The 26,800-nt window shown below is 46.5% G+C and overlaps 1 protein-coding gene and 1 pseudogene across 2 annotated transcripts; one reads left to right on the forward strand and one right to left on the reverse strand.

Annotated features, from left to right (window-relative positions):
- The first annotated feature begins 2,099 nt into the window (after positions 1-2,099).
- Positions 2,100-7,702, forward strand: LOC308414205 (proteasome subunit beta type-3-like; annotated as a pseudogene). The gene is made up of 2 exons: positions 2,100-2,229; positions 7,128-7,702. The product of its transcript is annotated as a proteasome subunit beta type-3-like (transcript).
- A 6,085-nt stretch (positions 7,703-13,787) lies between these two features.
- PABPC1 (poly(A) binding protein cytoplasmic 1) lies at positions 13,788-25,705 on the reverse strand. Its single transcript, XM_080909393.1, has 12 exons — positions 25,061-25,705; positions 22,304-22,497; positions 22,027-22,142; positions 19,713-19,852; positions 18,298-18,392; positions 17,812-18,045; positions 16,545-16,817; positions 16,357-16,447; positions 15,542-15,807; positions 15,047-15,131; positions 14,670-14,893; positions 13,788-14,216 (listed from the first exon to the last, which is right to left on the reverse strand). Exons 1-11 carry the CDS (start codon positions 25,251-25,253, stop codon positions 14,670-14,672), a joined length of 1,911 nt encoding a protein of 636 aa, XP_080765519.1. The 5' UTR covers positions 25,254-25,705; the 3' UTR covers positions 13,788-14,216.
- Between the last annotated feature and the right edge of the window lie 1,095 nt (positions 25,706-26,800).

Consider the following 26,800-nt stretch of genomic DNA (forward strand, 5'->3'; position numbering starts at 1 on the left):
GTCACCAGGATGGGTCATACTGTCACTCCCTGGGAACAAGGCACCATGATTTCTTAACTTCACTAGATTCCCTTGAAGTTGGGGAAATTTTTCTTCCCCAAAGAGAAGAGGGGTACAGACCCCAGCCGCAGTTACCACAGTCCACTTAGAGGAAACCAACAAGACCCCATTTACCACAGACATTAGTGCCATCGGGCAAGATCCACAGTGCCCTAGGTGAGGCGTGCCATTGTTGAGGTCACTGCTATGGGCACACAGGTGCACAGGCACCATCGGGATCCTCAGCCCAGTCCCCCAGACGGCCTAGAGTGTCACATCTTGGCCCCAGTCAAAGCAGAACTGAAAAGGTAGAGGGACTGGTGCCAGAAGTGTCAGCCAAGCTGGTAAAAGGCAGAGGCGCTCAAGTGGGCCAGTATGAAGCAATCCGTTTCCATTTCGAATAAGTACAAAGGCACAGACATGCATACACTGTTGGCATACAGGAAGTGCTTCACCCTGATGTCACAGAGTCCTGGATCTGAAGAAGAATTCTTTGTATGTCTCGGATTTTTCTAGAAGCCTTTGGCAAACACATTAGCATTCTAAAGTTCAGTGCTAAGTGAAAGAGGAAGTGAACACAGCGAGAACTGGTCTTTCAAGATCCCCTGGCTACTCGGGCCAAGTGGCTGTGTTCAGACCAGTAAAAGTGGCCAGATTACCCGGATGCTTACCTGAGACAACACGGTGTTGTGTTTCGTGTGGCCGGTTCATGTGGACTTATCAGAGAGCGTGTGTGAACAAGGGTGAATGCCTGAAACCTCACGGCGTTTGTTTGCTTTGCTGGTTTATTTTCCTGTTTTAAAAGTAAGAATTCTAGTGGTCAAGAAGCAGAGGCAATCTGAGGCAAGGAAAGATGCATCCGCAAAACAATAGCAAATCAAAGGTGGATCAGGAGAGCCTTGGGAACTGGCCTCACAGAGGGGCACAGCAGGAAACAGCCTCTGCTTTTTGCTAAGCTGGTAAAACATTGGGCTTAGTGTGTTAAGCTGATGGCACTTAGAGTCTGTGGTTGTCACACTTCCTGCAGAACAGGTCCCTGGCCCAAGCCCAACATAGATCTGGCCGTCAGCTCCTAGAGGAGTGTCTGCCCCTGCTTGAAGGGCCCTGCTCTGCTGAGGAGTCGGTGTTCAACGGGACTGTCAAGTTCGGTCTAACAGTTCATTTCCATTATGTCTTGGTGACAACCTGAAAGGTCACTCTACATGATTGCCGGGCACTGAGAACTGTAGAGGAGGCAGAACTTCCTACAACCCTACAGTATAACAGTGGCTGGTGTTGGGACTTGACCCTGTGCTTCCAAGTTGTCTAGCCCACCACGCTGTTCTCTGAATTCTTGCCCTAGCGCCATGATGGGTGGGTCCAGGCAGAAGTACTCAAGCCAGCAATCCCAGAATTTGGCCGAGGCAGGAGGATCACTGTAAGTTCAAAGCCAGCTCCAGGACAGACTGAGCTACAGAGTGAAGCTCTTCTCAAACCCGTCCTCTAACAGAGCAGACCCAGATTCTGTGCCCTCCCTGCACGGATCGTGTGCCTAAATCCTAAGCAATGAGAGACGGGAAGAACTGTTCTGAGATCCAAGGAAGGAGGCTAACCCTCAGCTCCCATCTTCCTCTTCGGTATCTGCAATCGGCTGCACAGGCCAGGACTCCCCCACCCCCCACAGATGCTTGGATGCCAAAGACCACTCAGTAAGGAGCAGGGCTTCCCAAGTCTCGAAGAGCCCGTGGCTCATCTGGAAACTGGTCAAAACTGCACATGTGGTCTGTTGTCTCTAGATGCACCCCTCAGCTCCCCGACAGGGCTAGGTGCAGACCCCATGGCACAAGCATCTGGGATGGTAGCCAGGCCCGAGATGAGATTTTTTTTTTTTTTTAAATGAAAGTAATAGATGATAACTCATTGAGAAAAAAATAAAAATAAAATAAACCAGGAAGTCATGAGTCCTCAAGGACATGCCAATGAATACAACAGTTATTTGAACTGGGTGTCTGCCTTGTTTTCAGATTACTTCCATAAGCATTTGTTGGCGAAAGAGAGAGGCCACAGTTGACCCTTGGCAGATGGCAGCTTCCGTGTTCGGAACGTGCGTCCTCAGCGGTAGAACAACATACGACCACTTGAGAACTGGCGACCCCGTGAGAAGTCAGCGTAAGATGAGTGACGCCCCCTCTAAGCAAACGCAGTGTGACGGTGAGAAGACCCCAGGAGAGCTGAAAAGAGGGGTCCTCCACAGAACGACTGCTCCTCGATGTTCAAGAGCGTTGAGGGGAACCTGAAGAATGCTTGCAAGCCAAATGAGGCAAAAAGTCACAACAACCGAAGGCCTGTCAGTTCTGAACTAGGTCTCTCACTATAAAGGGCATTACCAGGACAGTCAGGGACATTAAGGGACATGAGGGCAGAGAGGTTACAGTCCCCTGGGAGACTGCCCTTCCTTAGTGTTCAGAGCATGTGGAATCAGGCAGGTGACTCGCTCTCAAACGGTTTTAAAACTAAATTCCTGGGGTCTGGAGAGATGGAGGGCGCTGACTGCTCTTCCAGAGGTCCTGAGTTCAATTCCCAGCAACCACACGATGGGTCACAACCGTCTGTCATGTGGTCTGATGCCTTCTTCTAGATTTGTCTGAAGACAGCTACAGCGTATTCTTGGAAAATAAATAAATAGATCTTTTTAAAAGAAACACCTAAATTCTTCTTACTATATTCCTAAATTTTTTTTTGGTACCCTTTGTGATAGTTTCAAATTTTAAATAAATAAATAAATAAATAAATAAAAGCAAACTTAAAAAAGAAAAGTCACCACTCTGTCCTGTTTTGCACAGGAGCAGAACATTTTGTTCTGTTACAGGGGGTTTGAGGCTAAGATGTGAACATGGCGGTTTGGATCTGACCGTGTCAAAACTCTGCTTTAAAAGGTCAGTGGGCTGGAGGAGGGAAGGCTCGGAGGTTAAGAGCATGCAGTTTTGGTACCCAAGTCCAGTTCTCAGCATCCTTACTGGGCAGCAGCTCACGGACAAGCTCTGGATTCGGGAGCTCTGACGCCCCCTGCTGGCCTCCACAGGCGCTGCACCGCAACGCACACATGCTGGACACACAGACACACACAGACACACACAGACACACACAGGCACACACAGGCACATAATGAAGAAACTGGAGGACGGGTAATAATAGCAAGTCGAGTTTCCAGCACTTACAAGCTGATTCACAACCACCTTCAGTTCTGCACCGTGCACACATGTGGCGCACACACTATATGCAGGCAAAACACTCATACGCATTAATATTTTAAAATGTTTTTTTTTAAACCAGTAAAAAAAAAAAAGTAACGTTAAAATTACCCTTCTGGGTGCCAGACATATTTGAATTTTAATTTCTTTCCAATTCCCTGCTCTCAGGCCCCAACTCCAGTTGCAAGAGACTTTCTATTTATACTGAGTTGGTTTTTCGGAAGAGCTTTTGCCACTGGAGGGGGACAAAGCTTTGAGACTAGAGCTGTGACTAGGCTAACCCCAGGGTGGTACCGCTTGCTACCGACTCACTTATCCAAACGACGTGTAACACCTCTACCTTGTCGAGTCCTGACAGAATATACCCAGAGTCAGGCACAAAAGTCACTGCACTGGGTTTTATTAAAACGCAAGTCACCATTTAGAACAAGCTTCTTACCATGTTCCTCTCGTGACTTTTTTCCGCCTGAGGAACAGTCGCACGGTCCCAGCTATACGGGTGTATAAAACAACCACACACACCAACAGCTACTGAGAAACAGACTATGGTAAATCATAAATTTATCCTACAACAATTACCTGTTACACGTAAGTCCAGCATACTTATTTTAAATGAGATATATATATGTGCTTGTTTATTTTTTAATGAAGTCTCGGGTTCTAGGACGCCTTCGGTGTTTATGGAGTTGATTGTGTTCTTTTATGAACCTCAGCACTGAGAAGCCCCTTCCCGTAAGCAAGTCCCTTCACAAGGCGGCAGGGCTCGGCAGACCACCACAGAAAGTACTGGAAATCCCAATTTCAGGCCGAAATTCACTTCACGGTGTTCCCCGCTCTTTGTTTTCCTGCTGAAACTCAAATGGCAATTTTTGTTTTTTTGTTTTGTTTTGTTTTGTTTTTTGAGACAGGGTTTCTCTGCGTAGCCCTGGCTGTCCTGGAACGTGACCTTTGGCTGGGCTGGCCTTGAACTCACACATTTCCACTTGCGTCTGCCTCCCAAGTGCTGGGATTAAAGGCCTGTGAAACCATCACTAGACCCTCAAAGTAAAATTCTTTAAAAGAGCCGTAGATTTAACTCAGGGGTGGACCACTTGCTACACATGGTCAAGGCCCTGGATTCAAGCCCCAGAATTTTAAAAAATAAGAAGAGGAGGAAAAAAAGAGGTCTTGCACAAACACAAACACACTTCACAGAACAACAGATTCTAACACAAAGAATCGGAGAAATTCGGATGCTGACTGGATAGCTTCATATTTAAGAAGGCCAGGTAGGCACAGGGTCACGTGTCTATCACCCCAACACTTGTGAGGCGGATCTCCACAAATTCAAGGCCAGCCTGGGCTATATGGTGAGACTCCAGCTCATAAAACTAACAACAGAGAGAAACAGCATCAATTTCCCCCTTTGGTTTCAGAGTTTCTCTGTGTGGTTCTGGTTGTCCTGTAGACCAGGCTAGCCTCCAGCTCACAGAAGCCTGCCCGCCTCTCCCTCTGAAGAGTTGGGATTGAAATGGTTTATTTTGTATTTTGTATGCGCCACCATGTGAAGTCAGACATGGTGTCTGAAACCGCTTTCCCCTCATCTTGTCATGTGTGCGTTATGGGTATGCAGATGTGACAAAGTGTCAGGTGGGGCTGGAGAGATTGCTCAGTGGTTAGAGCACTGACTGCTCTTCCGGAGATCCTGAGTTCAAATCCCAGCAACCACATGGTGGCTCACAACCATCTGTAATGGGATCCGATGTCCTTTCCTCGTGTCTTAAGACAGTGACTGTGTGCTCATATACATAAAATAAATAAACGATAAAAAAAGAGTCAGATTCAGGAACCGCCACCGACGGCTCCTTTAGAATTTAGAAGGCACCTTGGATCCTGGACATGCAGGAATGGCGTCCTCACTCCTGAACACAGGCTATCACTCCTACTCCTACAAGGACCCCTACAGAAACTCACGGGGTTGTTAAAAAAAATATCAAACTTGAAAGTCAAGGGAAGGGTGATTACTGGGGAGGAGAGAGGAGCTGAGGTGACTAAGACCGAAGTGCATATGCACACATGCATAAATGTCATGGTAAAGCCCATAATTATGGGTAATTAACATATTTTAATTAAAGTGTCTAAAAATTATGAATTTAGATTAGTTGGGGGCTGTTATACTGTTCAAAATTAAGTATATGTGAAGATTCATATCATATTAATAACAATATTCTATGTTGGGTAGGGGTTGGGGAGTCACACGTGGCAGTAACCAGTTGCTGGGAGCAGAAAGAAACGTCAGAAGTTCAAGGCCAGCCTCTGCCATGTAACCAATGTGAGGTCAGCTTAGGTTACATGAGACTTACAAAACAAACGAAAGATGTTATTTAAAATGGACAGACCAAGCCAGGTGTATTGGTCTAGAACTGGAATTCAAGCACCCGAAAGTCTGGGGTAGGTAAATTGTGAGTTCAAGACTGGGTTCAAGTCGTGGATTATACAGTCAACAATCAAAGACACAAAACTGGCAAAAAAAAAAAAAAAAAAGGAAAAAGTTTCAACAGGGAAAGTAGCGTAGGAGCTGGGGAGATGGCTCAGTGGTTAGAGCACTGACTGTTCTTCCAGAGGTCCTGAGTTCAAATCCCAGCAACCACATGGTGGCTCCCAACCACCTGTAATGGGATCTGATGCCCTCTTCTGGCCTGCAGCTGTATGTGCAGATAGAGCACTCATATACATAATAGAAAAGAGTGAGAAAAAAAAAAAACCCATATGCTTCAAATAGAAAAATAAGATAGTGAGGATGTGTCACATTAAAACCTGTTACATTCCATGTCTCACTCCATAGCTACTGATGAGAATCAAACCCGTGGACCTCACTTCCTGCAAAGGACTTATTTTTTTAATTGGCTCATAGAGATTCGAATGAATTAAAGAATACAGTTTTCAGTAGACTTATATCCACACACACAGATATCCACACAATACTTATTTTCCTTAGCACGACTGTATATGCACAGATCATATGTGAACACTAACCTATATGAAGTGTGTGTGCCTGTGTGGAGCTCTCTACTTCCCCTCTGCAGACAGCATCTCACTCGATGGGAGACATCGGAGGTCTTCTGAGTGTGATCAGACACAAGACGATTGTTTTCCTACTGTGTCATTTACACAGGAGGAACTGCACAGAAGTGAGTCAGAAAACTCCATCTCTAGATGAATCCCACACCATAAGGCTGCCAGAACAGCGGTTCCCAACTGTGGTGCTTTGTATATGCTTGGCCCAGGGAGTGGCACATTAGGAGGTGTGGTCGTGTTGGAGGAAGTGTGCCACTGTGGGCGTGGGCTTGGAGACCCTCCTCCTGGCTGCCTCAAGACAGGGATTTTTTGTCTTTAGAAGGGGAGGTGGAAGTGGTGTTACTTCACAGTGGTGGAAACCCTAAGATAACTAACTACCTTTCCGAACCTGCATCTCTTAATAAAGCTCCTCAGGCCATGGTGACCTCCAACCATAAAGTTATCTTCGTTGCTACTTTGTAACTGTAACTCTGCTACTGTTGTGAACTGTGTAAATATTCGATATGACCCTACGGAAAAGGTCATGTGACCCCCCCCCAGGGGTCACAACCCACAGGTTGAGAACCACTGCTTCAGGGAAAGAAATAATTTAAAAACCAATGTAACTAGATGTAGTTAACATACAAAAACAGTCACTGGGCTGGCTGCTAAGCCTGACAGTCTGAGTCTTACCCCCAGGGCTCACATGGGAAGAGAACTAAGTCCTGAAAGTTGTCCTTGAACTGTGTGCTGTGGCACATGCACACAGTAAATACATGTAATACAAAAATGAAAGCTTGGGAGATCGGGCTCCTCTTACAGCGCAACCACATCAATCACGTCCTGTAACGGAGGGGGCACCACGGCCATCGAGGGAAAAAAACTATGTGGCCATGGCTTCGGACAGGCATTTCGGGATCCAGGCCCAGATCGTTCCCATGGGTGACAGGCTGTACCTAGGCCTCTGGCCACTGACATCCAGACAGTTGTCCAGCGCCTCAAGTTCCAACCTAATCTGTATGAGCTGAAGGAAGGTCGGCAGATCAAGCCTCACACCCTCACGAGCATGGTGGCCAACCTCTCGCATGAGAAACGGTTCGGCCCCTACTACACAGAGCCTGTCATTGCTGGCTTGGACCAAAAGCCTTTCATTTGCTCTCTGGACCTCATCAGCTGTCCCATGGTGACCGATGACTTCGTAGTCAGTAGTTCCTGCTCCCAACAAATGTATGGGATGTGTGAGTCTCTCTGGGAGCCCAACATGGATCCAGAACACCTATTTGAAGCCATTTCTCAAGCCACGCTGAATGCTGTGGACCAGGATGCCATATCGGGCAAAGACATCATTGCCCATGTAAAAGATCACCACCAGGACGCTGAAGGCCCTTATGGTCTAACCTGTGCTCAGGATGGACTAACCTGTGCTTTCATCTAAAATTGGATTATATCGTGGGAGAAACACGTAACTACAAGCGTAACCAAAAGTTACTTTAAGTATTAGTATTTTAAGCATTAATGAACTTTAACAAGGAATGCTCAACTACCAAAGGAACTAAGCTAGAAAGAGCTCTTGAAAATGTAAGAGCTCTGAAGAGACCTGTCCTGTTTGGTATCTTCATGTTGCCCCTGACGATGAGCAAGGCTACTGCAGGTGGAGCAGACAGACAGCCTAAAGAATCAAGGGTACAGGCTGGAGACGTGGCTCAGTGGTTAGAGCACTGACTGCTCCTCCACAGGTCCTGAGTTCAATTCCCGGCAACCACATGGAGGCTCACAACCATCTGTAATGGGATCTGACGCCCTCTTCTGGTGTGTCTGAAGACAGTGACAATGTACTCACATACATAAAATTAAGTAAATCTAAAAACGAATAGTTAAAAATTGAAAGAGTAAATCTATTCCCCACACCACACACAAGAACAAACTACCAATAGGTCTGAGATCTAGCTATAGAAAGACAACTCAGGGGCTGGGCTGAAAAGGTGACAGAGCAGAAAGCATGGGCCTCTGAGTTCGGAACCCAGGATTTACATTCAAAAAGCCGGGTGTACGTGGGCAATCGCTGTGCCGGGGCTGGGGAGCCAGGTGGCCGAGCCCAATCAGTGAGCTCCGGGTTCAGGAAACCTGTCTTTGTGACTAGGCACTTGGGAGATAGAGGAGGTTGTCAAGATGAGACCAGTCTGAGACAGGAGACAAACCAAAGCAGAATAAAGTCCCTTTTTGCAAAAGGGACCACCATAAACCACGTTAAGACAGAAGACAAACTGAAAGCTATCTCTAACGTATCGTAAATAAATGGCCAGTACCCAGTCCAAAAGTCTAAGACGCCCATTAGCCCAGGGCCTCTCAACCTTCCCAATGCTCCGACTTTGTAATAGTTTTATTGTCATGACCCTAACAGTGAAATCGTTACTTTTATGTGATGACTGTAATTTTGCTACTGCTACAAATCACCATGTAAATATCCGTGACCCCTGTGAAAAGGTGGTTCCACCTAAGAGGGGCCATGATTCACAGGTTGAGCAAGACCCCTGCTATAACCCAAGCACTTGGGAAGCTGAGGCAACAAGTTCGAGGGCAGCCTGGGCTACACTGAGAGACCCTGTCTCTAAAGAGACATCTTCACAACTGAGGCGGGTGGGAGGCTGGCACAGTGGCTTAAAGGGAAGGAGGGCGCTTGTCTCTAAAGCTACGGCCCTAGTTCAATCCATGAACATTGTCCTGATAGATACATGTGTGCACTCATGCTGACAACACACAGAGACACACCCACACACACCCACACATACCCACACATACACACCCACACATACACACACATACATATACACACACATACATACAGACAGACACACATATACACACACCCACACACATACATACACACACATATATACACACACCCACACATACACACACATACATACACACACACATACATACAGACACACACATATATACACACACCCACACATACACACACATACAGATAGTTACACACATACACACACATACATACAGACACACACACACACACACACACACGCATCCCACATGCACACAATGTTTAAAATATAAGATAGATATAATGTCTGGTTCTAGAGCTAGGATTGATTTGGGTATAAGTGATAAACCCTGAAGTTTTTGGTAAGCCAAGGACTTAAAAGTCACGAGTGGGGAATCACAGGACAGCAGGGAGTCTATAGAGCAAGTCTGAGGAAAGGAGAGCATCCAAGGCAAACACGTAATTGACTGTAAGCCGAGTTTAAAGGTAGAAGTCGTGAGTTTTCACTGGTGGTCTATCAGCCACTGTGGAGACAACTTTCCTCCCAGCAGCCCATGTGAAGACCTACTCACCGCGTGCAGACAGGTGACTCAACCGAGAACCCAGTGCTTCCTGTGTGGTGGAAGAAGCTTGGAAGGACAGGGAGAGCTTGAGAATTCTGCACTTTTTTAAGTTTCTCTACAAACTGCTGGTTAGTGGGGAGAGGGTTAACTTATTAAATAACAGCCGAGTAAGGGTGCAGCCACTGTGGAGACGGGGAGTCTGCTGCCTGAACCTAATTTTAAGGTAACAATGAACCCAAGCTGAAGAACATTTATAAAGTCTCACTTGCGCAAAAGCAAAGCTAACAACCACCACCAAACAAAAACCTGAGGGCCAGTGGGAAAGACAAGTGAATTCCGTAAGTCCTAGGTTGGCAAAGGAAAGGTTTGCAGGGCATGGGGTGACTGAGAGTGAGCGAAAGGGGGTCACACAGATCAGACCGAGCTACTAGTTATCCGTAATCCCAGCTGTCCAGGAGACAGAGCTCACCTGCCCAAGTCGGCAGACTGTGTGGACCGACATGGTGGCCCCAGGTTCAATCTTAGTTCCATAAAGGGAAGGGAAGGAAATGCACAGGCAGCGAAGGGCTCAGCCTGAGTCTGTGAGAATTCCCCACCGTCCCTGCAGCCTTCTTAAGCCAAGCTCGTAGCTATAAAGGGCATTTGCTACTTGAGGCCTTTGCTGCAGGTGCTGGGGTGGGCCAACCGTGCCTGCCTTCTGCACAAGGCTAAAGTTCCCCTGCTCTGGAATCCCAGCACTCAGGACAGAGTTATTGCAAAGCCCTGGCTTGTCACCGCCGTCATGATAGACCTCTTCTTGCAATGGTAAAGCTCCTTCTTAACCTTCGATAGGAGATGAAAAGCAAAGAAAGTGATTGGGTACTAGAGGGTTAAGATTGATATATACGCATCAATAAGAAATCTCCAAAGTGTCAAAAATATTATTAAAAAAAAAAAAAAAAAACTAAAATTTGGGGCTGGAGAGATAGATGGCTCAGCAGTTTAAGAGCCCTGGCTCACAGGAGTGCCATCTTTACAGCCAAGAACTAAATCCACAAGTTTATTCACACGAGACAATGGATAAATTTTCATATATTCACACACAGTCTCAAGTAGCCAGCACTGCCTTATACTTGACAGACAGACAGACATACTATCCAGAGGCCAAGCACAGGAATTTCTAAGCTCATTAATAATAAACCGAGGGGAGGCACGAGGGAAAGCTGAAGTGATAGAAAGGGACATAGATGTAAACTCTACATGGGTATCTGGGTTTTGGCCAGTGTTTATACCAACATAGTCACCTGTGAGAAAAGAAGACCCTTTCTATAAATAAATATACATAGAATTTTTCTAGGCCTAAACAGAGAACCATTAATTCTTCCAAAGGACTTCTCTTGACTACCCCAGAATGTCCATCAGAAAGCATGACTTGAAACTTTAAAACATGCTATTTGCATCCTGGTCCTTCTTCAGGGCAAAGGCAGGCCATGTTCCTGGGATTCCTGGTGAGACGCTTGTGTGGCTTCAGGGAAGTCAAACCCCAACTCCATCACCAGTGGCTTTGGACAAGTTATTTCTTAAAGCCTCTACACGGAATAGTCAGTCAGTGCCAAAGGATACGTTTAAGGATGAAAGGAGCTGAGTGTGGTGGTGCACACCTTTCTTTTTCCAGCACAAGAGGCAGAGGCAGGCAGATTCTGAGGTCAGCAAAGTTCTACATAGTTCTAGGATAGCCAAGGAGAACCTGTCTGAAAAACTAAGTCAGCTCTGTAAGCCAGCTGGGCAGCTCTGTGGTGTGTGCCTACTGTGCACCTAGCCATGAGCTCCCTCCACAAATTGCACGTAAGTTTTAGTATTGCTCTCCCATCGTTACTGACGCTGACTGAGGCCGAGTGTGGTGGCTCATGCCCTGAGGAGGCAGAGGATGGCAGCCTTGTCTACAAAGCCCAGGACAGCCAAGGCTGTTAGACCCCATCGCCAAAACAACCCAAAAAAGGCCTCAGGACCTCCCATACTAACTGCTGTCACCTTAGTGCAGACTTGTGTCTTCACTCTTGATTGTTGTTGATCCAAATTATGGTGTATCGTAGGAACCATCATTTGTGAATCATTTACCCATGCACTCCGCAGGACGCACGCTTAGCACCGAGTACTTTCCTACCTCCTGCTTACATGTGAGGAGGGCTGGTAAAGACGTCCCTTGATCTGAAATCAAGCCAAACAAAATCCATGTGCCGCACTCCGAAACCACACACTCCTCTACTAACAGGCTTTATCAATGGGCATGCTTTTGTGTAATCTTTCTGAAAACACAAATCCCTTGACAACCGAAGGAATGCTAATTTGACCTTATATACTCCTGGGACTGTCGGTAACCAAGTAGCTTGCACGTTTTCCTACCCTTGTAGGACACAAACTTGCCCAAATGCAAACACAGAACCTACAGCAGGTAACACTATAGTATTTTGCCACATCAACACAGCACTTGAGAACCAGGTCACAAGCCACATCTGAAAGGTATCCAGAGGACTGGAGTGAGAAAAACAGCAGTCTCCACCCCCAAGAGGCTGCTTAAACGCAGACAGGTTCCAGACAGGTTCCGTTTAGGTGCGCATAGCAGCACAGCCTGGCTGAGGTAACCAGTGCACTGGGCAACTTCCAGTACAAACTCATTTTACTTTGCTTCCAGAGCTGGATAAACATACTCATTAACCTGTTCTAAATTGAGGCTCACCTAAGTTCACTGCCAGGGCCCTCACTTTATCTCAAGGGTAAGAAATTCAAAGCACGGGGGCTGGAGAGATGGCACAGCGGTTGAGGTTCAATTCCCAGTAACCACATGTTGGCTCACAAGTGTCTGTCATGGGATCTGATGCCCTTTTCTGGAGTGTCCACATGCATCAAACAAATCCTGTAACACTTATAATCCAGGCAGTAAGCATGAAGAGTATTGATTAGGTGCACAGGTCCTTGCCACAAGCTACCGTACGCAGCCAGTCTGTTCTCACTTACATAGGAAGATCTAAGCCCAGCCAGAGAAACAGCTGGATCTGGGCTTAAAGATCGCCTGGATTACAGAGCTAGCCCGACTGAAAAATAAAAGGTAAACCTGCAAATGGTCCTTAAACATCTGCAGCCCTTTCTGTAGGATGTGCTGTTTTCCTATCCCCTGAATCCCTCAGGGGAAAAAAAAGGCCTACCTTGGCAAACCCTATCTTCCTGAATTGTGTAACTTCACAAACTTACAAGCCTTTCAAACTAGAGCCTGCGTCAAAACCTAAACCATACTAAGATCAAGAAAGATGTTCATTATTTCTCTACGTTCTCTAAACACCTTCAAAAGCAGAGTTTGGTGACATCCTGTGATCCTCAGTGTCAGGGTGGCCAAAGCCCCAGACCAAACAGGGCTACAGAGTCCCTGCTACGGATTGTAGGATCGAGCAGACCAAAGCAAACCAGGATTCTTCCTCATAGGCAAGTCACACATTTTATCTGCCTGTATTTAAGCATGGTCCTAAGATCATATGCAGCTTAGAGGTAGAGGCAATTTGAGTTCTAGGCCAGCCAGGACTGTTATTTAGACCACACCTCAAAAGTTAAGCTGTATTATTTCAAAAGTACAAATTGCTTGGGTACAGGATTGTGTTAAGGTCATGAACCAATCCTGATACAACCCAGCTTGCACATCTTTACCTTCCCAGTGGTCTGGGTGACAAGGCATGACAGTCCCTGACAGTGGGCCACTCCTTCCGTAACTACTCAAAGCAGCACAGGGTAGACGTGCCTTCTAGTACCCACTGTGGCATTCCTCCCAATACACTGGGTAGCTACTGTGACTGTCACACCTTAAATTCATTTTGTAGCACAGAAACTGTACTAGTGATAAGTTGGTATGTTAAAAACAGCTAACTATACACAGAACAGCTGAATAATGTGAGGAACTAAAATAAAAAATATATTAGAATATTTTCAAAAATGAGACATACATATAAACCCAAAAGCTGGGGGAGGCAAAGCTGGTCAGCACTCCCTCCCTTCCCCACAGAACTGGGAGCTGCTTTCAGCTCTGTACTATTGAGCGGGGCACCTGCTGCTACACCAGCCAACTGCCAGGAGAACCAAGGTAAATAAAGCAGAACCATTTACTGTTTAAGGAATTTTTATTAAAGCAAGAATTTTATAATCCAAATTACGTTTCCTTGCTCGGTCGTCAACTCTGCTCCTTAGAACAGGACTGACGTCCCAAGCTATTCCACAGTAAAGAATTACAAAATTAAAGAAAGGAATGCTTTAAATTTTTGTACTTTGCTGAAAATTCTTTTCCCAGGGTCTATAAAACATTAATTTGTTTTTATATTTTACTATTTTTTTGTATTTTTGTTGTTTTACATCAAGTAATCTAGGACTAGCACTGTTTGCTAGACCTGGCATTTGCTCGGTACATAAGGTTCAAAGTTTCCTTTCCTTTTTTTATTTATTTTATATTTTGCAATGTTTTTTTTCATAATATTTAAATTTTTCGATGTTTAAGATATTTTTCTTCGGTGAAGCACGAGTTTCTGTTCGTGGTCCCTGATCAATCTGTAAATGTTAAAAAGAGACATAATTAAAGCCCTTGCCTGAATTCGCCGAGTCTGCTGCCTGTCTTTATCCGCACACAGCCAGAGCATTACATCATATACAGCATGGCCCACTACACACAGGTTCTAGTAATTCTTTAACTGACACACCCACTGTTGACCTCACTATACCTACACACACATTCTCTCACATTCTCTCTCTCTCCCTCCCTCACCCAAGCACCAACAGTTTCCTGGTAGTGGTACAGAGGCCCAAGAAACCACTTAAAGCCATCACCCAGATTTAAAAAGCATCAACTATGAAAGCCAACTTCCATTACAGGCCGTCGCATATAAATTTTATGCAAAATCTGTTCCAAGTATTGACTTAAAAACAAACTGCTGGTCAGTATTGGATGGGAAGACTGGAAAACCGCACTCACTCGCCCTGTCCGGGGAGCGAGGGAGAACTCACTTAGACAGTTGGAACACCAGTGGCACTGTTCACGGCTTTCTGAGCAGCCTCCTTTGCTTGGTGGGCTTGTAGTACAGCCACAGCTTCATCGACCTTTGAGCGGAGAGACTCTGGAGACTCGAGCATGTGAAGTAACTCCGAGTTGTCAATCTCCAGCAGCATGCCAGTGATTTTGCCAGCAAGAGAAGGGTGCATGGCTTGGATGAGAGGAAACAGCCGTTCACCTAGGAACAAGAGAATGCGCTGGTACGACCTGGAGTTTAGGACCCTGTTTAACATAGCATGTGCCTGCTACACAGCCATCGTTTTAGTGCAAAGGGTTAAAGTGATCCTTGTTTCTTGTCAACTCTAACCAGAGCCAAGACAAAGTCACTTACCCAACATTTGCTTTTGCTCTTGTGGGGGCGCAGATGCCAACATGGAAGCAGTTAAAGGTTCTTGACCTTGGACATGAACAGCAGGCTACATAGAAAACAGAACCCTTTTAGCACTTCAGTAATGAAACATAAACCAGCCAGCCCTCAATGGGTAGTCACAGGAAGGTCAGAGTGCTGCCTAAGTTTGACAAGAGAAGCTAAAGAAATACTGACTAAAGGTCAGTACAGATAATCACATCCCACACACCGGCACTTGACACATAATTACATTTTAGTCTTTAGTTTTTGGTTCCAGGACTAGGAAAAAGATGAAGTCTAATACCAGTGAATCTTCCTAAGCACACAGGGAAGAATGCTGGCTGCCTGTCTACTTTCTTCACATATCAGCTAATGAGATAGATGGTCCAGAGAGCTTATGTTCATAGCTCATGCAGTTACCGTCAGACCTGATTTCAGCTAAGGTTATGAGTCTCACAAATAAATGATAAGCTGTACCTGTTGCATGGTAACTTGTGGCTGTGCGTTAAGATGTTGCTGGGGATTGCGGACTCCCGCGGCGTATTTATACTGGGGAACGGTGCGGACAGCAGGAGTGGCTGCAGCAGCAGCAGCTGCGGGACGTGGACCCATTGTCTGTGTTGATGTGTTAGCCACACGCTGTGTCGACATGACTCGTGGGACCTGTGAGGAAGCTGGTCTCATCGTACTGAATGGTGGTCTAGGAGCAGCTGGGCGGATAGCACCGGGCATATTCTGGAATGCTGCATGGAAGAAAAGATCCCACATGGACTGGGAATCTCACTGAGTGAGACCCAAAGCTTTCCTAGACTAATGGTTGCAGGAAAAGCTACACCACAAGAGACTCTTGTTTACAGTGAGTTAGATAAAAACAGAATTATAAGGAAATACCAAGTGCCCCAAACCCAGCTTGCTACACCACGGTAAAATACCACAACCCTAAAAGCTCCTGTGGAATGGAAGCTTTGAAGCCATAGTTACCACAGCAAATTAAGAACTGAAGGGACACCCACTGATGACAGTGGCATTGTTTTGTTTGGGTTTAACTGAGAGCTTGGCACATACACCTTAGCACTCACAAACATGAGCGGCTTGCTAGGTCAGGGCCAGCCTAAGCTACACAGAACACCAACAAAAGCAAAATCTACCAACCATAAATTATCAAGAGCCATTTACGACTGTACTGGGGAACTGAACCCACAACCTAGCGCACAGTAAGTTGACTGTTATATCACTGATCTATACATATCCCCCCCCCAGTTTCAATTCCCAAACAACTAAGCGAGGCTTACGATGAGGTCTGGCACCCTGAGCAGTCCAGCGGGGACTTGGTCTTAGCTGAGCGATTTGGCTGGGAGGATAGTACGCAGCACGGTTCTGAGTCTGTGGAGAGTCAGCCCGTCATTACCACACGCGCTTCCAACATGAACTCCCACCTTTGCCATTTGTTTTTCCAACTTTATCTGATAACTTAGCATACCTGTGGGATAGCTGCCATGAAGTAACCTGAAGGAGGTGCTGGCTGGTAGGGGTTGATCACGGGGTTGGGCACAGCTCGAACACTCGCCATCCTCTGCATATACTGGTTAGTGAGGTGAGCCTGGCGCTCTTCTTTGCGCTGAGCTAAAGCTACATAGAGTGGCTTTGTGGCCACAATTCTACCATTCATCTCTGTAACTGCTTTAGTGGCTTCTTCAGGGGACGAGAAGCACACAAAGCCAAACCCTTTGCTGCGACCGCCCTCCATCATTACCTGAAGAAAAGTGAGGGAGAATAGTTAATACCAAGACTGTCCCGTGGCCAGTCACTGAACCATATAATCTTAATGCTAGAACCATCCTGTATGAACAATCAATTCAATCCAAGGTACAGGCGTGTAATATCAATCTATTATCTGTGGTTAACACCAAAAAGCTGCATGAAGTCCAAGATAAAATGTTCCTCCTTACATAAGAGGACCCAAAACAGAAACAAGGCAACGCAGGCACACCAGTAAATGATAAACTGCATTCAAGCAAGACAAATCTAGAGACCAGGAGATGCCCAGAACTGTCTCCATCTGAACACATCACCCCAGCAATTTCAGCAGAAAATGCTCAGACTGTAAGCAGCTCCTCTTGTGAGCAGTGTATGAATGGCTTTTACTTCCATTTTAGCCACCCCTTGTGTTGCCTGGCAAAGCTGGTTTTATTTTTAAATAAAAACTAATCACATGTCCTGTAGTTTAACTTGCCAATCCTCACACTCAGAAAAATGTTCAGGCACAACACTGGAAAGTCCTTCAAAAATACTAGGAACACAAACTCTAGACAAATGCATCTGAAGCATGCAGAACACGCCTGCACTTAATTCACCTGATACACCTAAAAACACGGTTTCTAACCAAAGTCTAAGTCAACAGGAGAGGCTGGAAAACTGGAATGGAAGGCAGAGGGGTACCATTCAGGGACTAACGCTGTTTCACCTGTTCACTCCCTAAACCCACACGTGCCTAAAGCTCTGCTGGGTGGCCTCAGTCAGACACTGGGTACAACACCCACAGCTTAGCATCTTTAACCACAATCCTGGAATTTAGGTCAGAATCCATTGCTTTGCGTGCGATCGGATTCCAAGTTCAAGAGAAACAGAATCTTTTCTAGGAGGGGGAGGCTGCGCACCCACAGTGAACATTAACCACAGGTTATCAGTGGTTAGTGACAGCAGAGACAAAGGGTCTCTAGCTTAAAAACGGATTCAGTCACACTTACTTTTGCACTGGTGATTGTACCAAATGGAGAGAACTCTTTCCGGAGACGTTCATCATCAATACCGTCATCAAGGTTCTTCACATAAAGGTTGACGCCCTGGTATCTGGTGATCCGATCCTGCTTCATCTGCTCAAATTTGCGCTTAAGTTCCGTCTGCCGTTCCACTTTCTTCTGAGCTCGGCCAACATAAATCTGTTTCCCATTGAGCTCCTTCCCATTCATCTCATCCACAGCCTTCAAGAAACAGCAGAAACCACCTAAGTTACTTGTCAAACAAAGTACATCCATCTCACGGACAAGGAAAATCTATCCAATCACTAACACCCATCCCCAATCTGAAGGAAATACACACTCTTAACTCTAACAATAGGATGCAAATCAATTGCAAAATGTAAAGCTTCAATTAATAATGTTGGCATATAAATGTACACATTTCAATACAAGAACTTCCATTCTTTGATAGAGTTAAGCATGATTCAATCTTACCTTCTGCGCATCTTCATGCCTTTCAAAGCTTACAAATCCAAATCCTTTGGACTTTCCACTTTCATCCGTCATTACTTTCACACTTAAGGCAGGCCCTACATTTTTGAATAAATAATTCAGTTACTGTACATTTCATATCTCAACATAATCACACAAAAGCCCCAGGCCTAAGGTTTCACTAGTCTCTCACACGCACGTCTAAAAATTTTTAAGATGTCATAAAAACTTAAAAGATTTTATTCTTAGTTCAGGAGAGTTGTCCCTTTACATCATTAATCTCATTTTTCATCTGAAAGCCTTGTCTTTTCAACAGTAAGTAGAGAGAATAAATGGCTAGATCTACAGGCCAAAATAACTCAATTACCCGAGAGTGTTTCTAACCCAAGCTTTGCCTTCCCCTTTTGTGGAGACATTAAGTAGGTGACAGGTCAAGCACAGGAAGAACTAGGTCGGCCCACATACATCTCAATACGTGGTCCCTAGTTATCGGCGGGCTTTGAGGTTTTAAAAGACCCACACCATTCCAGCTAACTGACTGCTCTGTGGCTGTTGTCTTAAGGAAGCTCTCAGCTGCTGCTCCACTGCCGTGCCAGCCTGCCACCAGGTAGGTCCCCGCCAAGATGATCATGGATACACCCTTAGATTGTAAGCCCAACAAACTCCTCTATTATAAACTGCCTTGGTTGTAATGTCTTAGCAACAGAGAAGCAACTAAGATAGTGAACGGTTTAGACAGGCTGTGCAAGAAGTGACAGAAGTGTAAGAAAACAATCTCAGCTCTTAGGAGACAACTGGATCTGCAAATCCAAGACCAACCTTGTACATAGTAAATCCAAGAGCTAAAGACACCCCCACACACAAAAGCTTGTTTAAAAACTTCCTGATCCAAGACAGATGAGATACAAGAAAAACTAGAATAAGGTGACCAAACATGACCGTCATTTTACATGGTTAATATTTGTGCACAATCAAAATTCCTTTTACTCAGAAGATTCAGCCCTGTGTGCGTGCCTTCTGCCTTTAATTCCAGGACTCAGTCATCTCTTGTTGAGTTACATGTCAGTCAGAGCTAGGGAGACCCTGTCTTTGGCAAATCTTAATCAGCACAGCCTTATGATATTAGCTATAATAAATATAGAACCTAATAAAAGTTCATTTCTAGGTTCGACAAAAACCATCTGATTTCAACTTTTAGTCCAACCCTGAGATCCCAGATCATCTACCTATCTCATACTAAGGTTGTCTGCATTCCCTGTCTCTTAATGAGACAAAACCTTTGCTCCTCAGCCACCCACGAATGCCTTTTTAGTCAATGTCCAGCACAATTCAAATCAACTGTTACAGCTTTCTAGTAAGATACCAGTCCCTAACTTTAGACAACTACTCTAAGTGTAGATTTAACATGGACACATTACCAAACTTGCCGAAGAGTTCCTTAAGGCGCTCATCATCCATGTCTTCTCCAAAGTTCTTAATGTACACATTGGTGAACTCCTTTGCTCTTGCTCCAAGCTCTGCTTCTCGCTCCTTCCGAGATTTAAATCGTCCGACAAACCTAGAGAAACGTCAGAGCTTCATCAATCAGGTTGTTTCAGCGCTCAGATGGAGGCTGACGGTTTACCAAAAAAAAAAAAAAAAAAAACTGGCAAACTAAAAATGTCTTCACCAAATAAAACTTAAAATAGAACCATGTATCTATAATGACAAGTTTTCTCTCAATGCACACTTGGTTTAGTCAGCCCACTTGTCACCACAGCAGTGTCCTGTGCCCTGCATATGCACTTTCCCTTCAGAAGGGTCCCTACCACAGTGCCACCTCCACAGAAACCCTCAGTTCTCACTACCACAAGAACCTTGGTCTGATCGCAGCAGCATAACTAAACTCAGTCCTTCTGCAGTATTAAAAACTGCACGACACACATGAATACCAAAGAGCAATTCCAGCTTTTATAACCGCACACAAAAATCACACACAACTTCAAAGGCTTCTTGTTCTCTGTTCAACACCAAAAACACGAAGACATTTGTTTTTTTTAGTATCTTTGAAATCATGGGCTTTCTCCATGTAGTTTGGCAAAGAACCTCAATAGGTGATTTAATTATAGACCCAACTTTCTGTTCTCCTAAATACTGCTTTAACTTACTATTTCTAAGGATAATCCACAGGTAAGAAATTATTTATATGCACAATTAAACTGCTTTCCAGTGTGATGCCTTCATTATACACCTCATCCAGCAACAAACCAGTCTTTGCTTGGATCTTCCCAGCAGTGAAGATTCTTTAAGTCTTACTGAAGCACTGCTATCAAGTTTTCCATTGTAATTACAAGTTAAATAACCTCTTGGAGGAGTAAAGTGTCAAGAGTCTCACAGTATTTATAGGCTTTATTTGCTGAGCACCTCACCTGAAAACCAAATATGCCAAACCTTATTGGTCAAGCTTTAAAAATTGCTAGACTGCAAAGAGCCCTTTAGAGCTCAGATTTCTACATCTGGGATCAGCATTTATTTCACTTTATAAAGGAACGCTGCAGCAGGGACGGGTGGTACATGTCTTTAATCCCAGCACGCACTCGGAAAGCAGAGAGGCAGGTGGACCGCAGGGCAGACTGATGTTCAGAGTCGCAGTACAGCCAACTAGAGAAACCCTGGGGTGGGATGTTTCTTTTGTTTTTAAAACCAGATCAATGAAACTTCCACCCATGACCTTTCTGCCTGAGCTAAGGAGCAAGAATTATGGGCATACACTACCTACACCAGACTGATCTATTCGACCCATGTCAGGAAAAGGAGTGGCCTGTCAATGATCATGTCACCACCGGAGTTTACACCAAAAACTCCCAGATCACTTAATATGTGACCTTGTGTAATAGCTCAATTCTCCCAGATCAAGAGAAATCAACCTGCAAATTGGGCTATGGTGGCACACACCTTTAATCCCAGCACTCGAGGACAGAGGCAAGCAGATCTCTCGATTAAATTCAAGGCCAGCCTGGTCTACAGAGTGACTTCCAAGACAGCCAAGCTTACACAAAGAAATCCTGTCCCAAACAAAACAAACAAATAGATCCCTACTGACAACAGCCTTTTAACTGTGTCATTTGCCAATGGTTTATTTTACTCTTGTTAAACAAGTTTACTTCAGAAGAGAACAATACTTCAGGAGAGACTAATCAAAAACGCACCAAGTGATCACTGTATTCAGACTACTGGGTGTGCAGTCAACCTGTAAGTAATTTCTTTAGCTAGCTTCCCTAAACACAGCATAAAACAGGCTGCTGAATTAGTTCCTCAATAAGCTGTATGGATCCAACATGCACTTATTTGACCACGTTCTCTGCTTACCTGGGTCACTTTGGGTTTCTACGCTGAACAACTGGTATATGTGGATCAGTGCTGTATGAGTGTGCCTGAGTGTGTGACCGAGTGTGTGCACCCACAGTTTGATGGCTTTTGTTCAGTCTCATGTAGCCTAGCTGGCTTGGCCTTGACTTCATAGACCCTCTGCCTCTCTCTCTCGAGGGATGAAATGACAGGCGTATACCAGTTGGTTACATGTTTTGAGACAGCTTCCGTATGCAGCCCTGGGTGCTGTAACCCAAGTAGACCAGGCAGGCCTCAGACACCTACCTGCCTCTGCTTCTATCACAAGTGCCAAGATGAACACAGCACCAGGTCCTGCCCTTGAACAGCAGACTGAGGATTCCACTGAACAGCAGCAATACTTACACCTTACGGTCGTTTAGAAGCATTCCGTTCATTTTTTCAATAGCTCTTTCAGCTGCTTCCTGTGTTTCAAAATGCACAAATCCATAGCCCTTGGAGCCGTTTTCATCACAAACCACCTAAGGCAAAATAGAACACTCACTTTTTATTACTTGTGATTGTTTTCCTACTTTGTAGAAATGTCAGCTCCCTGACCCAGGAACTTCAGAAATACTGACAGCATCAACAGACAGCACATATCACAACACTGCAAATACCAACCAGTTCCATCTCACCTTACCTTACATGAAAGGATGTTACCAAACGCAGAAAACGTATCATACAGTGCTTTATTATCGATGGATTTGTCCAAATTTTTGATGAATATGTTGCCTACTCCACTTTTGCGAAGTGATGGATCACGCTGAGACCACATGATGCGCACTGGCTTGCCCTTTATAACATCAAAATTCATGGTGTCCAAAGCACGTTCCGCTACAAGAAATGCATTTCCAGAGTAAATATCACTTCTAACATCTCACTAGCCACTTTTTTAAAAAAAAAATCACCAGTGTCAGTCAGTAAAAGGTTAGCCATGTGGCCTCAGCTCAACTTCCTCTTTAAAGTATGGACCTTACTACATTGTGACCTTTATCTTAATCACTGTAATGAATTTATTCCAGTTATCTTTGGCTATGCTTCAGATCAAAAAACCTATTCTACACCTTCAAAAAAGATTGAATTATGTCTACCTGTAAAGGAAATGACAACATGGAAACTTTTTTCGGATACAGGGTCTCTATGCAGCCCAAGCTAGCATCGAGTCCAGCCACCCCTGCCTTCAAAAAGTATGTACCTGGGCTGGAAAGATGGCTCAGTGGTTAAATGCACTGACTACACTGCTCTTACAGAGGTCTTGAGTTCAAATCCCAGTAACCACATGATGGCTCACAACCATCTGTAATGGAATCTGATGCCCTTTTCTGGTGTCTGAAGACAGCTACAGTGTACTCATATATAACAAATAAATATTTTAAAAAATTTTTAAAGTATGTACCCATTACACCTGTCTCAAATGGAAAAATATTATCTAAGAGACCAGACCTTCAAGAGGGGAGGGAACAGTCCACTTGAATCCCTGAAGGAAATTTCAAATCTCACTAGTAAATGTAGTTATTGACAGAACACGTTTTTCAACCACCTTTTCATTTTTTGTGGGGGTGGATGGGAGGGTAAGATCACTGTGTAGCTTTGGCTTTCCTGGAACTCATGTAGCCCAGGCTGGCCAAGAACTCAGATAAATGCACATGTTAGGATTGAGTGAAGAAGCCACCACACCCAGCCCCCCACCACTTTCCTATAAATGATATGTCCTGTTCCTAGAATACAGTGATAATCAGCAGCCAGCCAGCTCATCACCAGGCCACACCTCCTGGGCGCCCCTGGTCATGCTGACTTTGCTCCAGCTTGGTTTCTGTTTTAATGAGTCACCTTCCCACTAAACTGAATACTGGTCACTAGCAGAACCCTAGTCAATTACTGCAATACAGAAGAAAATATTGTAAAAAGGAGAAAAGGCTGGTGAAAAGAAACCTATTTGGAAAGATGGAACTCTGGACATACAGCCACAAAATAAGTGTAAGAACAGAGGCAGGACCCCGAGCAGATGGAATACTGTCCACCGACAAACGTATAAAGCTAACTATAACCAAGGCAATTCAAGTTCAACTTCTCAAATCCCAGGACTTTTAAAAACTGGGTTTTTCTGAATTTAAAAAAAAAAAAAGAAAACCACTAAAGCTTCAAGTCTTTCAAGTTTTCTTATCATAGTTCTTTTGGTTTCATGCTCCCAAGCCACCTTGTTTTAGCTTACATCCTGTCACCTCCTGCCAAGTTGAGAGCTGTAATAAAGTGACACTAAAAGTGCCCCTTAGAGTGCCAAAGGGCAGGCCACCTGCAGTGCACTTTTACAGCCATGGCTTCCAATCACTTAAGATGCTGCTTACCCAAAATCTCACTATCACCCTTAATCTACTGAAAACTGACTATTCAACTCCAATCTTCCTTCCTGATTAAAATAAAACCCAGACCCCGACCTACAAGTCATTTAGATTTAAAAACCTAACATCAGACCATAGACCTGATCTGATTCTTATCGATGTTTTTCTGTGGTCTGTCAAACTTCAGAATATAAGCTCAACGTGTTACTTCTCGATAACTCCCCAAGATTCATGGTCTGAACCACTTTACCAAATAAAAAATAATCAAAGCTATCACTAGTTGGATGTCTAATAATTCAGCATGATCCTATCCAGGTTGCCCTAATATTTAGAACCAAAACTAGTCAGCATGTTTAAAATTCATAACCACAGGTGCTATTTTAGAAAAAATTATGCATGTATACACTAAATAACCACTTCTATTAAACTTAAGATCTAACAAATTTGTTTGAAAATGAGCCAAGGTGTCTGGTGCCCTAGAGTCTTCCCCATCCCCTCCTCCACGGCATAGTTAAGGATGCTTCATCTAGGGAAAAATCCCAGGCAAGTGCACATGGTATGTAAGGTGCCCTTTTCCGGTGCACAGGCCGGGCTAAGGACCACCAGCGGGCATCACCCTATTAACTTTCTTCTACAGCCTTGGGCTCCTCCCAGCGATTGAGCCACCGGCAGGAACAGGCCTCGGGCCTGTGAGGTTACAGGGTTCAACACGTGGTATTTCCCAACACCGAATCGTACTTCCTCCCCGGCCCGAGTGCCGGGCCAGGGCAGGGGATGGAGGGGCGCCTCGGCTCGCTGCTCCAGGAGGGGGCTCGCAACCCCCCAGCCCCACAGCCTGTGGCGGGAGCGCGGGGAAGGCTAGATCTTACTCACCCGCCCGGCGCGTCATCGCCCTAAAGTTTGTGAGCGACCGATGGCGAGAAAATGGTCGCAGAGGAGGAAGTGCCGGCCCGCGAGGGGCTGCGGCGCCGTGCCCTCCCGCCCCCTCGCCCGGCCCGCTAGGCCCGCCGCCCCGGCCGCATGGCCGCCCGCCCGCCCCCCTCCGGCCTGCCACTCACCGTCCGCCGGCTGCTGGAAGTTCACGTACGCGTAGCCCAAGGAGCGGCGGGTGATCATGTCCCTGCAGACCCGGATGGAGAGGATGGGCCCGGCCGGGCTGAACTTCTCGTAGAGCATCGCCTCGGTCACGTCGGGGTGCAGGTCCCCCACGTACAGAGAGGCCATGGGGTAGCTGGGGGCGCTGGGGTTCATCTCGGCACGGCTGCCCGCGGGGCCGCAGGCCGCGACCTTTCCCGTGAGAGGAGGAGAGCGAGTGCGGGGCCGGGGGACGGAGCCGGGGGGAGGGGAGCGGGGGCGAGCGCAGAGGGACAAAATTCAACCGGAATCGACGCGTAGTCAACGGCCGTGGAACCGGGGGAGCGAGGCTGGCGGTGCTGGGTCCGGGCGGCAGGAAGGCCTCGGTCTCTGGGTTCCTGCTTGGAGCTGCGGGGCCGCGGGCGGGCGGGTCGGTCTCGGCTGCTTCACCGGGTTATTTTATAAAAGAGGAAGGAAAAAAAAAATAAAAGTCTCCGGCGGGGGAGACGCGGATTTTTTGTAAATTTTTTTTTGGGTTTTTTCAAAGGATTTTTTAGATTTTTTTTGGATTTTTTTAATAATAAATGTGTGTTCCGAGCCCGGAGCACACACTCCGCACTCTCTGCACTAACCGCCGGGGAGAAGGGGAAGCACCGCCTCCTGCACCCTCTACTTATACCCCCCGCCGCACTCGCCCCGCCCACGCGCGTCTGACGCCAGGGCCCTACGCGAGCGACGGCGCCGGAGGAGGCGGAGGAAAGCGCAGAGGAAGGGAGAGGTGGCGGCGGCTGCGGGCGTGGGGGTGGGGCCGAGGCGGGGCGGGGCTTCTGCGCACGCGCCGCAGCCAGGGGCCGACTTCCCGCTGCGCAGGTCCAGGAAAGGGCGGGGCCGCCGGTGGGCGGTCCCGGCGCTGCCGCGAAGTCCCGCCCCTCGCGCGCACGCCCCGCCCCCGCCCGAAGGAGCGTTAACCCGTCGGCGCCGCGGGTGGGCGGGCGCGCGGGGCTTCCGGGTTTCTGGGCGCCAACCGCCCCCCACGTGCGCGACGGGTCGCGGCCTCTTCCCTCCGCCGCGGCGTGGGGCTGTGCTCCGCCAGCCGCCTCGCCACCCCGCCCCGAGCGGCGCCGGACACGGGTGGGCGGGCGTGAGCCTCGGCCGGTCGGGTTTTGGAGCTGGACGCGGAGGGAGCTGCCCTGGTCGCCTACCCGGACCACACTACGAGTCCCAGCGGGCAGCGCCGCCACGCGCGTGGGCCGCGGAAGCGGTGTCTGCCGGGAGCTGGAGTTCTCAACGGCCGCGGGCTGGCTGACCCCAACCGGACCCCAACCGTCCCGGGCGTGACCCAGCACCGGTCCACGGCCCTTGGCGAGGGGGAGGGGACGGGAGGGGAGGCGGCTGTTGGGAGTCTGGGCGCTTAAGATGGGGGCTGGAGAGATGGCTCCGTGGTTAAAGAAAACTGGCTGCTCTTCCAAAGGTCCTGAGTTCAATTCCCAGCAACCACATGGTGGCTCACTACCATCTCCTCTTCTGGTGTGTCTGAAGACACCAATAGTGTACTATATATAATAAATAAGTAACTCTTTAAAAAAAAAAGCTGTTCTGTTGGAATCACTGAGCCGCTTCCTATAGGACTCGATCTATATGCGTTCCGGGGCTTGCAGATCCCTGAGTTCGGGGCCCCCCTAATCTGTACATCTAGATTACTGTAAATGATGTATCGACTCGTA

Source organism: Micromys minutus, assembly GCF_963924665.1.
Source record: "Micromys minutus genome assembly, chromosome: 33".
Taxonomy (NCBI): Eukaryota; Metazoa; Chordata; class Mammalia; order Rodentia; family Muridae; genus Micromys; species Micromys minutus.

Bases quoted from the DNA above. Each gene is read 5' to 3' on its own strand.
- PABPC1 (XM_080909393.1), bottom strand. From the start codon at position 25,253: ATGAACCCCAGCGCCCCCAGCTACCCCATGGCCTCTCTGTACGTGGGG. The intron at 22,498-25,060 runs GTGAGTGGCAGG...CATTTCTTGTAG, and splicing joins CTTCCAGCAGCCGGCGGACG to CGGAACGTGCTTTGGACACC. The intron at 15,808-16,356 runs GTAAGCCTCGCT...TCTTCCATGCAG, and splicing joins TCAGGGTGCCAGACCTCATC to CATTCCAGAATATGCCCGGT.